Genomic DNA, 15,058 nt, shown 5'->3' with positions numbered 1-15,058 from the left:
TGCATATCTTGATAACTGATTGGAAAAATCATTTATGACCATTTGGAATATTTACAGTGTAATACTGACTCTATACATAACTTCAGAAGGGGAGATATGACTGTCTTTATTTCAAACATGTGAATTGTTGGCACTAATTTGGGAAATTTATTGACCAATAATGATTTAAAAGGCATTTCCTGGAATTGGTCAATACAGTGCATCCTCACGCATTCGCGCATCTTCGCTCGCAACTTCACCTCATCGTAGATTTTTGGTAGGCAGTCACGTGATACCATACGCACATTCTATTGGCATATGGAAGTACACTCTGTTCCGCAAGTCTCGGACTTACGTGAGACACAAAAGTGCTTTAAAGGGTCGATAAGAGTGTTGGGAAAGGTAATACGGATAGAAAATGGTTTAATGGGGAGGGTCATAAACGTTTAAATTACTATAAATAATAAGATAGTTTGTCGCTCTATCGTGGAATTCGTTAATCGCAGGTGGTTCTAGAACGCATAAACCATGAGGAACGAGGGCACACTGTTTCAGTAATCCCTCGTTATTCACAATTAATGCGTTCCAGGACCACACGCAACTCGCAGGTGGTCCGCACCCGCGGCAAACTATTTTATTTTATGAAAGAGACAACAGAGCAGGAGAGAGAGTGACAGACAGACAAGACAGAGAATGGGAGAGCAACCCCTTTTCCACAGTGTTTACAGTCTGGATGGCAGCTGTTGACCTCAGCTAAGGTTCAACAGTCCACGTGGGCCTTGTGGATCTGGAAAAGTCTTAGGACCATGTCCCCCAAGGCAACCTTGGAGAGTGCCTTGGGAGCATAGTATGTAGTGGATGACTCATTGCAAAGTAGACTTTGTATTTTAGAGTCAATGTCTGGTTTGCAATGCCAGTCAAACTCATTTACATTTGTTGTTGTTGAACTTTGCCAGGACTGCCCCTTGTTAGCGTTTTTTTTCATAACTTTTATGAGAGGAATCTATAGATACAGCCAAGTCTTAAAGGGTGTTATGTTCAGTGGCCTTAGGAGTCCTTCTCTGCTCAAACTGCTTTCCCCGTGACCCAGATAAGACAAGGTTTTGCTATTAATCCCTTTTGTAAGAGTTTCACTTGGATAAAACAGAAAATTATGAGTTGTTTTAGTTTTTTATTCGAAACTTTGTTCATGTGTTCTAAACTAAATTCATGTGCACTCATTAGCTCATTGCACTTTGGATGATAATATCCTCCTCCAAATCTCAATGGTGACACATCACAAATAAGGTGTGTATTTAAAGTCTTTTCTCATTGGATGGATATATCTCCTGATCTTTTTTCTGCTTATTGTCCTTTTAAATGAAACCGTGAGACTTCTTTATACCAGACTGCTGACCTCTGTGGATGTGGATCTGCACCAACATGTAAGTAAAACGTTTTCCTCAAATCAAGCCAATTTCTGAAACATGTGCATGAGGAGTCTTGACAGACGTGTAATGTTTTATTAGTGTAAAGATTTTAGACTTTTAGACTCTAAATGATAACAGACTATATCAAATAATTCAGTAAACCAGGCGTGTCTGATATCATGTTGTTGACGGTAACATCTAGAACTAAAACAATTTCAATGTTTCAAGTACCATGTAACAAAAAAACATGTACTGGTATGTGGAGCAGCTCGCATCTAAGGACACTATTGTATTGTTTTACTTATGTATTTATTTTATATTATATTTGTGATTGTATAGACAACTAGGATGGAATCACCATTGACAACATTGGTCACCGATAGCAAAAGATACCTGAAATGCTACAATCATTATCTGAAGCACTCCACACACCAACAGACGATGCAGGAGTTCATCAACAATCTGCTTCCGGATATAATGACTAAGTAATGCTTCACATTTATGTATCAATTAGTTGTTCAAACTTCATTTGTATAGCAAGAATAACACCATCTATCCTTAAACTATTAAAGCAGGTAAGAAAAAAAGTGAAGAATAAACCTTGTGTAATCATGTGACATAGCTAACCTGCTTACTGACTGTTTACCACATCACAGCATCAATTAAAACTTTTACCATGTAAAGGTTTCAGCTACTATCAAGAGTATATTGCATACCAAAGTTTAACAGGCATGACTGTTATGAAGGTTCAACACATCTTTGTTTTTTTCTCAGAGCTGTGAATGGAAAGTCAAATCTGAATGTCATTGGAGTTGGAAGTGGATCTGGTAAAACAAAGACTCTGTAGAACACATTTATAAATGATTGTATTTATGAGTCTCTGTCAAGCCTCAACCATCAAATGTCATTGACTTCATGTAGTGCCTTCTCCTTTGGGTTGGGCGTTGTGGATCACTGATGGTCAAACTAGTCAAAGATTCTTCAAGACAGGGGTGCTTTAAACTGTTTTTTTGCTGGCAGGTGAGCTTGACCTTCAGATGTTCTCTGCACTCCATCACAAGTACCCAGAGATGACTGTAGATAATGAGGTGATAGAGCCAAACCCCCAACAGCTTTGTGGCTATAAAGGTATTTGCTATAAAGGCACACACATCTTAAGGAAGACAAATAGCAGGAAAATCACGAAATAGGATTAGGATTTTCAGCATGAGGCAGACAGAAGACAAACTGACAATAGACAAGAGGAATCAGACCTAATCAGTAGCTAAGTCCACAATGACTTGGCTTGGGAACCAGAGGGTAGCCATTTCAAGATCAGCTTTGACCAAAGTATGGATTGTAAAGTGGGATCTGGAGAGGTGCCAGTTCACTTCATGAGCACTGTTGGGATGCCCTTGAGCAAGGCTCTGAGCCCCTCAAGCTGCTCCTGGGTGCTGCTACTTAGCTGCTCATCACACCACCAGCAAATGACAGTAAACTTAATAATTTGATTATAGTTTTACATCACTAATACAACATTAATGAGTAGATTTTTTTTAAGTGAATCATTAATGACTCAAATGTGTAAATCAGTTATGAGAGGTGGGGAAAGTTGACCATGATAGGCCAACTGATGCACCTGCCTTTGATTTCAGAAAAAAATGATATTCCCTTCATGTTCGATAACATTGTTGACTCTGAGTGACTAAGACAGGACAGATTCTGACTTTGAAATTGACATTATTGTCAAAACACAGGATTTTCCATTTCTCTTCTCTGTTTGTCAATATAGATTTAGTGTCCCAAACTCCAGGCTTGGATTACATTAAATTTAACTGGAATGAGATGACAGCTGAAGAATTCGAGGAGCAGTGGAAAGCGAAAAAGATGATCAAGGCGGCTGACTTGATTCACATGTTTCAGGTTTCATTTTGCAATTTCTACATTTTAGATAATTCCATCAATCTCATTTTGATATAATTACTAATCCACTGTCTGTGGCAAAATCAACAGGTGCTGTATTATGTGAAGGATCCAGGAGCCACCATCAGCTTCTTCCAGAGTCTCCTGAACAAAAATGGACAACTTCTCATCACATTACGCTGTGGCAAGTGAATGAACATTATTTGAAATTTTTAAAATATTTTTCATCTCTTTGATAGGGTAGATGGATGGATTCTTTCAGAATTGTTACTTGAAATATGTCTGCAACTGGGGTGACAGTATTATTGTCCTCAGGTGAACTTGGCAAAGTGTTCAGTCATCTAGAATTTTGAAATTCTAGTTATGGATTTCATTTTATTATAGGGTCGCAGTTCTTACCAGTTCCAGATTCGTATTTTTAAGGGAAACATTTATTGTCGAGATGAACAGAGTTCATTATTTCATGTAATCATAAATCAGTATTATGATTAGAAGTAAAAGTCTGGTCTCATGAGAACTGACAGCTGGTCCTTTGTCCTCTTGTTATTTTATCTGTTCCAGGAAACACTGGTTTGGTAAAGATGCGAAACACCTACAGTAAGCAGCTCGGTACAGCTGAAGTGAATCGGTCAACCGGCGACATCAAACGTTTCCTGGACTCCAAGGGAGTGAGCTACCGGAGCTACGATGTACCAGATCAAATTGACATCACAAAGTGTTTTATTGAGGGGGATGAGGAAGGAGAGATGATGATTGATTTTTTGACTCAGGTGCTGGACTTCAGTAAGACAGCCTCACCTGAGCTAAGAGCTGGGGTCATGGAGTTTTTTCACTGCTCAGAATTTAGTGTGGAGTCCAGCGGCAAAGTTTTAATGAACGCCAACTATGAACTGATTATTTTAGGGTAGCTCGCTTAAAACAGACGACAAATGTAAACATTGCATTAACTTAATGCATCTACTTCAGATTCTGTACAGAAATTGCGGACATAGTCAACCCACCAATCTCAGACAATTGGATTTTAGCCTCACATAATATTTTACATAGAATGCAAAAGGACTGGAAACAGCTTTTCTGGATAAAAACGGAAGTATGGAAGAATGTATTGTGATATACCAGAACATCATGAGTTGGTATGAAACAGGAGTCATGGGGTTCCATTGCAAGAAATTCACACAGAGAAGGTGTTGGAAGTGGCTGGGTTGAGGAATCTCTGGGCATCAGATCGAAATAATTTGTTGAAAAGGAGACAAGATGAGGCCTCAACATTAATCCCTATTGTGATATCTTCATTTGAAGAATATGGAAAATTATGAGTTGGAGATGAAGGTTGAGATGGAAATAACATAATTCAACTAGTTGATTGCCCTTGATTAGTCAATAATTATTCAATCAGTCAATCAATCAATCAGCTTTTATTTGTTAAGTGCTTAATCACATCATGAGACATTTCAAAGTGCTTTTACAGGAAGAGAAACCTAGCGGAACTCTCCAGAGAAATTTTAAGCGACAGCGGCGGGGAATAACTTCCACATTGAGGAAGAAACTCCGGGCAGGACCCAGACTTTGGGTATTCTACTTTTTTATTTAGTCAGCTTGTGCAAACAGTTTTACACAGCAGCAATTCTCATAATTACAGTCATGTTAAATTATTCCATTTTATTGAAGTCAGGATGATGCAGCCGGCAGTTGTCGACCAAGAATGTAATACCCCTGTAGTAAAACAGTCTGAGGAAAAGTTGCCTGTGAGAGACTTGACACAAATCCGTTTCCTACATTACTCAGGCACAGTTGTAATCAACACATAACCCGAAGGGTGGCACAAACTGGTTTTGTTCTTTTATTAACTGTCATGAAATTTACTTAGACAACAGAGGATATCTAGTAATTACTGCTCATCAAAAAGTAACTTTGATCCTTTTCATCTGTATTTTCCACTGCATGCTACTTCTGGTCTGTGTGTTTTACATCACAAAAAAAGGGGGGCGTGTTCAAAGTCCTTTCTCAGTGGATGGATTATTTTTTCTTTCTATCTGTCCCCTTAAAAAAGTTGTCATAGTTCTTTATGTTTTGGATTGGATCTGCACCAACATGTAAGTTAAACGTTTCTTTTAATAAATCCACATTTGAAGTAGCATGTGCATGTGGAGTCTTTGACAGCGATGCAATGCATTTTTAGCTTTTAGACTCTAAGCAGATGAAGTGCTAGGATTACAAATCAATAAATTGCTTTACTTTGACTAAATGAAACGATTTTGGAAAACAGACAAAGCTGATATCATGCTGTTGAGTGTGTCAACTGGAATAAAATATATTTTCAACTATTTTCCTGTGAATGAAAAGAAGTACAATAAAATCTCACGGATCTGCTTTAATTATGCATCTATCCATTAATTTTCTGAACCTCTTGTCCCTATTATCCCGCTCTCTCTGGTTGCCTTTCCTGTTAAAACAAACATTAAAAAGCAAAATAAATTAATGCTGGGAGAGCAACTGCTGTCGGGTCATTTGTGTGTCTCTGAGACAATAGTTAACTTTCTGTCAATGTAGAGATATTTAGGTCAGGCATAATTCTCAGTTCCCATGAGTTGCTGATTCTCTGAAATATTACAGATTTGCTGTACTGGGGAGGCACTGGAGAGACAGCACTGTGATAGTGTGTCTTTCCAGAAAAGATATTCTTAGAAGATGGTCAAAACTGATAATCTCCCCAGCGTACTAAGTGGTGCAACAAAGATTAAGCTAAGTCGAGAGGCACAGCGCTTCATGTACCGTTTGATCTTTGTTCCTACCCTCACTTATGGTCATGAGCGACGGGTCATGACTGAAAGAACTAGATCGCAGATACAAGCGGTGGAAATGGGTTTTCTCAGGCTCTCCCTTAGAAATAGGGTGAGAAACACTGCTATTTGTGATGATCTCAGAGTAGAGTTGCTGCTCCTTTGCATGGAATGTAGTCAGCTGAAATGGTTTGGACATCTGCTACGGATGCCACCAGGGCGCCTCCCTAGGGAGGTGTTCCTGGCACGTCCAGCTGGGAGGAGACCTCTGGGCAGACCCAGGACCAGGTGGAGGGATTATATCTCAACACTAACTTGGGAATGCCTTGGGATCCCCCGGTCAAAGCTGGTTGATGTGGCCGGGGAAAGGGACGTTTGGGGTTCTCTGTTGACTGCTGCCCCCATGACTCAACTCTGGATAATGCCGTCAAAGATGAGATGACATGAGATGACATAAAAAAAAGACGTAGGGATGGGTGTCACAACACAGTACTCAATCAGACATCAAAATGGGAATCAAACAGAATGTATTGTTTTTTCTACTTATAAATCCTAATTCTCTCATTGATGTGGAAGTCAGGTAGCAAACAATACAACCCATGGAGATCTAAGAAAGCAAACGCAAAGGCAAGGTTAACACACTTTATTAATGAAATGAGACAGGTAAACAGAGAAAATGGAACAGAACGAAGGTAAGAAGTTCCCCAAAAAAGGACACTGACGTGACTCTGTGCACATAATGTCACTGTTGTCAGGGACACACTCTCAAAAGTAATGTCTTTTCGTTCCGCACGTGTTAAGGAGTTCTGATTCAGCACGAGTTTGTGAGTCACTTCTCCTTGTTTTGACCAAGTTGCACCCTGACCTTAAAGCATTAACAGTCACGTAATGATCTGCGTTCGTAATATAACCGATATATTCTACACAACATTCACACCTGAATAATGCATGAACAATGCATAATGACCTTCAGTGATTGGTTCAGACTCTGCACTTAATAGCAGCCAAATCAAGAATGTATTTTGTATACAGTATATGATATTGTATTTATGTACTTATTCATCTACTGTATGTATTTAGTAATTTATTTTTTTATTTATCCAAGACAACTGACATGGAATCAACACTGACAGATCTGATCAGCGATAGCAACAAGGAGTCTTGACAAAGATGCAATGCCTTTGAGTTGTTAGACTGTAAACAGATGAAATGCTAGGAATAAAAATAAAATTGCTTGCATTCCTTTGACTAAATAAAATGATTTAGTCAAGAAAAGTCCATATTATGCTGTTGAGTGTAACAACTACAATTAAAGAGAGAGATTTATTCATTATAGATATGATCTTACTGTTGTCAGAGACACACTCTAATATACGGTCCCTCCATGTTGTGAGTATTAGTGATTCATAACCAGTAAAAATAGTCAACTTATAATTATCTCATTGACGTTGTGGTCAAGTTGCAAACAGTGGACAACATGGCGATCTAACAAAGTGAACTCAAAGGAGAGGGTTAAAACACCTCATGACAAACACATGTCTACTAAAACAAATCAAATCCAGAATTACTCCAGGTGTTAAAGCATTAGCAGTCATGTGATGATCCGCATTGTATTATAGTTGATACATTCTACACATTTATACCTGTATGAACAATGTAAAATTACCTCCAGTGATTGGTCCAGACTGTCTTTATAATTGTAGCCAAATATTTTGTAGGTAAAAACATATTTGGTCACATTTTCTAAATATTTTACACTTGTTTTTATTTTTGAAGGACAACTGTCATGGAATCACAACTGAGAAATCTGATCAGTGATAGCAACAGGTTCCTAAAATGCTTACAACATTATCTGAAGCACTCCACTGAAATTCAGACGATGCAGGACTTCATCGACAATCTGCTCCTGGATATAATGGCTAAGTAATCCTCCACACTTATTCATGAGTCACATTAGTGACATTACAATAGAATAGAACACAGGTAAAACTTTCAGACTGATACAGTTTACTGTTTAGCATATCCTGTTATGTGACTATGCTGCTTTCTACATATTACAACTAGGCACTAGAAATTTTTAGTCATCAAATAGTTGACTGGAGTGGATCTACCTTTTTATCTAAGGATCCACTTTAAAGTTCTAAGCATCGTTCTTTGGCAGAGCACCACCTGTTTATTAATTTCCATGAATCTATCCTGTGGTTAATAGTTTGTTAGATCTGCCTTCTCTGAGTACATACTCCAAGTGTCACGAGAAGTTTTTTAGTAGCTTGTGGTGAATTCACAACGTATCAGTTTTCCCACTTTTGTGTGGGTCCACCACGACATTTAATACTATCTCTTTGCTATATAGCAAAATCTTCTTCCTCTTCTTCTAATTGTACATTTGTTTCCTATCATCTGGATTTGATGTTCACTTTCAACACAAAGTGCAGACAGTGACCATCATAAACTTTGTTCGATCAGAAACCTATGTGAATTGTTAGGAAGTTAGGAATATTGTTTTCAGGCATGTCTGTTATGAAGGTTCAACACATTTTGTTTTTTGTTTTTTTCCCCCTCAGGACTGTGAATGGGAAGTCCAATCTGAATGTCATTGGAGTTGGAAGTGGAACTGGTAAAAACAAAAACTCTATAGAACACATTGATAGATAATATTATTTATGAGCCATGTGAGACATTAACTAACTGTGACAAGCAGTAAAAGTGAGAAGCTAGCGATTGGATACAACATTTCCTATTGATATTATTCCTGGTCCAAAGTTTAACTGGAGTTGCAAACACAGTGAGTTTTCCAGTCAGTGGTTCTGTTTGCTCGAGTCCTATGTCTTCCTTTGAACCACTCATTTTAGTTTAGACATCATTCTACCATTCTGCAACACAGTCTGAAATAGAACAAAATCGGCAGAGAAAATTCCTCTGCTAAGGTTCAAATATCCATTATGATTGACTTAATGTACTGCTTTCCATTTGGGGTTGGGTGTTGTGGATCACTGATGGTCAAACTGGTCAAAGTTTCTTCAAAGCAGGGGTGCTCTAAACTGTTTTTTTTGCTGGTAGGTGAGCATGACCTTCAGATGTTCTCTACACTCCATCACAAGTACCCAGAGATGACTGTAGATAATGAGGTGATAGAGCCAAACCCCAAGCAGCTACGTGACTACAAAGGTATTCACTATAAATGCAGACACATCTTGAGGAACATAAAAATAAAATCAACACATGGCATAATCTCCCTTCATTGTTTAGGACCATATGGAGACAACAATAACAACGCCAATTTGGTTCAGTTAGAAATAAGAGACTCACAGTGAAGGGAAAATGAAGTGGGGAAACTACAAGGGGAATTTGGGGAATTCCCCTTGTAGTTGTAGGGGAAACTGCACTGAAATTGTTTTTGACATTTAATCCAGTAGCAAAAAAGGAACATGTTCTTAGTCAATTTCGTTCTACTTCACGTATTGCTATTACAGCATTAGTGAAGAGATGGTTCCTTAATTAATCTTTTATGATTCAATTGTGTAACTCAATCATGAGAGCTGGAGAAACATATAAGCCACACCTTTAATCGTGATGCACCTACAATTAATTTCAGAAAATGTGATAATGTTCAACTTATGTAGGATGACACATGCATGAATGACGGCTTTTATTGTCTTGACTTGTCTATATGGAGTAGTGGTAGTATCACTGATCAAACAACTTAAGTGTGACACCAGACAACATATCCCAGGGCACTAAGGTGAGATAACCAATCGAACAGGTTGAAGAATCAACACACACTATGACTAAGAGGACAGGTTCTGATATTTGATATTGAGATGTTAATGTAAAAATACAGAATATTCCAACACTCTGTTTTGCATCTGTTGATGCAGATTTGGTGTCCCAGACTCCAGGCTTGGATTACATCAAATTTAACTGGAACAAGATGACTGCTGAAGAATTTGAGGAGCAGTGGAAAGACGAAAATAGGACTAAGAAGGCTGACTTGATCCACATGTTCCAGGTTTCATTTTACAATTTCTTCAACTATCTATTTCCTCAGGGGGTCCTTCACGATGGGAGCAGTGTCAAGTCTGTTGATAGGGTTGCTGTCCTTCGTACCCCTTGGCCGAGGCGGCTGGGGGTTCCTTTATTCAATGTGGGGATTCACCTAATTACTTTTAATTGTGAAGCATTTTGGGTTGCATGTTTTTGTATCAAAAGTGCTTTATGAGTAAAGTTGATTTAATTTATACGATAAATCTCATTCATTGATATTATAAATCTCTAATCATTGTAATGTTACATTATTTTACGTTCCATTGTCTGTCAAAAAATCAAGATGCTGTACTTTGTGAAGGATCCTGGAGCCACCATTAGCTTCTTCAAGAGTCTCCTGAACAAGAATGGACAACTTCTCATCACTTTAGTTTCTGGTAGGTGAATGTTATGTGAAATAATTCAAAAGGTAGATGGATGGATGGTTTACAAACCTTTTAGAATTGACATTTTAGGTGTATGTCCTAGTATTGTTAGCCTCAAGTGAAAGTGCAAATTAGTGTTTTGTATCATTTAGAAGTTTTAAAATGGTAATTAAATGGAATTGCACTGCAGAGCCACACGAGAGTAAAAATATCACTCGCACACAGTCACATCTACGGACAGTTTGGAACCAACCAACTTACTTGAAGTGCATGTTTTTGGAGGTGTGAGGAAGCCGGAGAACCCAGAGAGAACCCACGCACACACAGAACATACAAACTCTACACAGAAGGGATTCCAAACCGGAACCTTCTAGCTGTCAGACGACAGCGCAACCCACTGCGCCACCATAGCTACCTTAGCTGAAGTACACATTCAACAAGCATCTTATTAATTTGGCCCCAAAATATATTCCAGAATTTGATTTTGACAGTTTATAGCAATTCACTGAAAAATAACTGTTTTCTCTATGCAAAGAAAAAGGCAATTGATTAATTTTTACTTAAACTTATTGTGTTGAGTTGCTGCTAGTTATCAGCTCAGGTTTGACTTACAGGAAGACTGAGGAAGGTGACGGAGACCGATGCGTCATATCGTACAATGGAAAAGTCATTCATTTGCACACCTTGTGGTTGAGGGCATTTGGTTAGCTGTTCATATTTCCTTTGAGATAAGTTGGAACTGACTTTTGATGCCAAACCCGGCTGACAGTTGACTCTTTGTTCTATTTTTGTTTCGTCTGTCCCAGAAAACTTTGGTTTGGTCAAGATGCATAATGCCTACAGAAATCAGCTCGGCACAGTTTATCTGTCCTCTGGTGACATCAAGATTTTCCTGGACTCCAAGGGAGTGAGCTACCGGAGCTACTATCTGCCAAATGAAGTTGATATCACAAAGTGTTTTATTGAGGGGGATGAGGAAGGAGAGTTGATGATTGATTTTTTGACTGACGTGCTGGACTTCAGTAAGACAGCCTCACCTGAGCTAAAAGCTGGGGTCATGGAGTTTCTTGGCTGCCCAGAATTTAGTGTGAAGTCCAGCGGCAAAGTTTTACTGAACGCCAACTATGAAATGATTGTCATAGAGCAGCTCACTTAAAACTGATAAAAATTTAAACATTGCATCTACTTAATGCATCTTATTTAAATTATATACAGTACAAGGAGACATTACAAATATAGTCGCCCAACCAATATGACCGCCTTCAAACAAGACTTCAAACATATAAGATTTGCTGCCTCTGATCTGTGATATTTTTTTCGTCAATGATATTTTTAAATTTCCTTGGATTTTTCAGTAGTTTTAAAGATAATTAATCACACAATTTCAGTATTTTGCATGTGTGCACAAGTGCACTTCAATGGGAGTGTGTAGCAGACATTGAAAGAGGGAGCTCATTAACATTTAAACGCCAGCCCAAACAAACAGGGCATTTTCAAGAGAGCTCACTTCAGCAATTTTTAAAAAGAAGAAATTAAGAACCACAAATTAGTGACCAAAAAACCAGCACCCGAATTGACACAATGGTCTTTCTTCTGTTACTAGCATTAGATGCATAAAACAACAGCACAGCAAGAACATAGTTTGAGAGAAGTGATAAATATCCAAGAAATAGCTCCGTAATGTCGTTAACTATTTAAGCACTTGTATCTGCAGAGAAACTTGCTACCTAAACATAATTTCATGAAACATTACCCATCTTCTCTAAGGATAATTGGTTCCTTGTTATATATGTGGAGCATGGGGTTTGAAGACAAACACAAGGTGTACTGTATAATGATTCTTTAAAAAAAAATCAAAATAGAAATAAATCGCTTGCTATAGAGCATCAGACGGCCAATGCAAAATGAGTATGGCCCAATTAATTAATCTTTTTCTGTCAGAGATGAGAATGTGGTTAACAATGAAATGCTTGAAATGATCTGGTCGAAAGATGTTTTTTCAACTACTGTAGTTGGATTAAAGTCGGTGGTGTAAAGCTGGACATGTCAGCAGTACAATGATAGAAGACATGCCAGTCTTTTGTCAAAAAAAGGATGTACTTTTGTTTGAAGATTACATTTATTTATTGACGAACAAGCTTTTCACAGAAAAGTTTGATGACCATCATGCATTCAGATGTTACAAAGTGAGGAAAAGCTTATAATAAAAACCTCTGGGCTTCAATTTAACTCAATTTAACACATACACACACACACACACACACACACACACACACACACACACACACACACACACAACTTGTCCTTTAGTTGAACTACAACTGATAGTTTAAGTTCAATTAAAACTATCAATTTTAGTTGAACTGCCGAACTGCTCGGACACTCCTGCACAAAGACACAATAAACACACTAAACAAGCTCAGCTTCTAAGCTTTGAAGATGTAATTCATAGACCTTGAAGTCAACATGCATTCACTAACTGTTTCCAAGACCACCACTTTGAATCTGTTGGTAATTGCATTACTGCACAGGAGTAAGGCGATGCCATACCCGTTATGGTGAATAATATATTAACCACTGTTTTGAGTTGAGAAGTTGTCCTCATACTACAAGCATTGGAGTTTGTTGTATTGGAGAAAGACTCAGAGCTCTGTCGATTAAAGTACCACAAGCTTCAACTACTGTCTCAAGAGTCATCTGTCTACTCTGATTATCACACTAGTTGGAAAAAAATCCACTTCAATACCTTGACACTGTAGGGAGTGAAATTAAATCCAAACAGTTATAACTCAGAGCAGTGTTACTTGTCTAATGTCAGTCAGTCAGTCATCTTCAGATTACCACCGCTATATCCGCCACAGCGGGTCACGGGGAGCCGGAGTCTATCTCTGCAGCATTGGCCGTGAGGCGGGGGACACTCCGGGCACGGCGCCAGTGCACCGCGGACTTGTCTAATGTGATAGTGTTATTTTAACTGTTTTGTGAGTTAAAGACAGAAATCTGGCAGAGAGTTAAGTGTTTACTATTTTGAAAGTGAAAACACAATTCTGCTGTTAGCTATACAAACCCTAAAAAAGGTGTTAAAATCAACCCTGTGAGAGTTAATTCAACACTGGACTCCCATTGGAGAAGGATGTGCATTGCAGGGAAGAATTAATCAATGGTTTAAAAAAATCTAAGAATAAATGCAAACATTAAGTATTATCTAGTTGGACAAACACAAAGCTGTGGGAGGAGGTTACCTTTGACTGCTGATCACTCCAGATCTCTTTCCCCACTTAAAGCACTGATGTGGGAGGGCTTATTGCCAGACTGCTAACCTCTGTGGATGTGGAGCTGCACCATCATTTAAGTAAAACTTTTCTTCAAATTAACTGACAGCTGAAAAGACATATGCCCAAGGCATCTTGACAGAGATACAAGGTCTTCTAGCTTTTAAATCATAAACAGATGAGGTTTCAGGAATAAAAGTAAAATCATTTGCCTTCCTCTGAATGAAAATCAACTTGTTAAAACAAACAGAGCTGATTACGGTCTTGAGTGCAACACTTTTTACATCTAGGACTTAAGCATTTTTAGTGTATCAATTATTGTTCTGGGAAAGAAAAGAAGTACAGATAGTGCCCAACTTATGAACACAATAGGTTCTGAGAGGCTCTTCTTAAACTGTTCATAATTTGGATATCTCCGTAAACTTCTGAACAATTTAATCTCACTGATCTTGTGTTAGAAAGAGAGAAAGTTTCATTCATTATTGACTTTTAGTGATCAGGGAAAGATGAATTAAAATTTTCTTGTAGTTTGCTGTTAATTGATGGATTTCCAGAACACCTGATTAATTTCCCTGAAAAACATTTCAAACAATTTGGCTTACGACCAACAGAAATGGCAACAAGTTATCTGACAGAAATCATTGAGGTCACACAAATATACAGTAGAAGTGTAATGTATATTTATTGACTCCTGAGATGGCCAACCACAATTTTCGTTTGAATTTTAGTTGCAAAAAAATTCTTATTATAATATCTCCTCATCAGTTTGGTTTTGAGTCTGGGGACAGACAGCAGTCCTGTCCTAGAGGAACTGATGGTTTGAGATCGTTCACGATGAAGCAAAGGATAACATTAAATGGTTTCAGGACATTCAAAACATTGAATGTCCTGAAACCATTTAATGTTTTGAGCTACAAGTACACATCTGATAATAAATACAATTTCTGCATACAATCATCAGATGTCCTTGTGGTTCTCTGACTTATCCCTCCCTTCTAAATATCACTTAAAACATTCGTGACACTTACCAAGACTAAAGTTTTGCAGTTGAAATGGAAAATGACGTAGTTCACGTCGCTAATAGCTTTTGATCAAATTGTGTAATTGAAGCTGGGGGGTTTTTTTTATTCAGCTATATTAGCATGTACAAACAGCCTTATTTACACATGCATATTATTAATAATAAAGGGTATCGTGTTGAACTTGTGCTGTCTGTTTGATGTCCAAACCGTTCAGCCTGTAGTTGTTTGTTCGAGCTCAATCAAGATCCGCCCATCCCAACAGGCAGAATATGACGTCTTGGGGTT

General features: G+C 38.1%; 2 protein-coding genes across 3 annotated transcripts; both read left to right on the top strand.

The window, feature by feature from the left end:
- The first annotated feature begins 1,377 nt into the window (after positions 1-1,377).
- LOC137606190 (histamine N-methyltransferase-like) lies at positions 1,378-4,201 on the top strand. The gene is made up of 7 exons (XM_068331326.1): positions 1,378-1,403; positions 1,728-1,873; positions 2,163-2,215; positions 2,409-2,516; positions 3,160-3,290; positions 3,381-3,474; positions 3,852-4,201. The coding sequence occupies exons 2-7, from the start codon at positions 1,737-1,739 to the stop codon at positions 4,196-4,198; spliced, it is 870 nt and encodes a 289-aa protein (XP_068187427.1). The 5' UTR covers positions 1,378-1,403; positions 1,728-1,736; the 3' UTR covers positions 4,199-4,201.
- Positions 4,202-4,223: 22 nt separating this feature from the next.
- On the top strand, positions 4,224-13,146 carry LOC137606189 (histamine N-methyltransferase-like). Of its 2 annotated transcripts, none has more exons than XM_068331325.1 (7): positions 4,224-5,383; positions 7,847-7,993; positions 8,635-8,687; positions 9,131-9,238; positions 9,949-10,079; positions 10,416-10,491; positions 11,286-13,146. In XM_068331325.1, the coding sequence occupies exons 1-7, from the start codon at positions 5,232-5,234 to the stop codon at positions 11,633-11,635; spliced, it is 1,017 nt and encodes a 338-aa protein (XP_068187426.1). In that variant the 5' UTR covers positions 4,224-5,231; the 3' UTR covers positions 11,636-13,146. The 2 variants fall into 2 exon arrangements, with proteins under 2 accessions (XP_068187426.1, XP_068187425.1); XM_068331324.1 differs by having other exon boundaries at positions 4,225-5,383; positions 10,398-10,491.
- The last annotated feature ends 1,912 nt before the right edge of the window (positions 13,147-15,058 follow it).

The sequence above is a fragment of the Antennarius striatus genome, chromosome 13, assembly GCF_040054535.1.
Source record: "Antennarius striatus isolate MH-2024 chromosome 13, ASM4005453v1, whole genome shotgun sequence".
NCBI lineage: Eukaryota > Metazoa > Chordata > Actinopteri > Lophiiformes > Antennariidae > Antennarius > Antennarius striatus.
The sequence above is the reverse complement of the archived record's forward strand: the minus strand, read 5'-3'. Positions and strand labels throughout refer to the sequence as shown.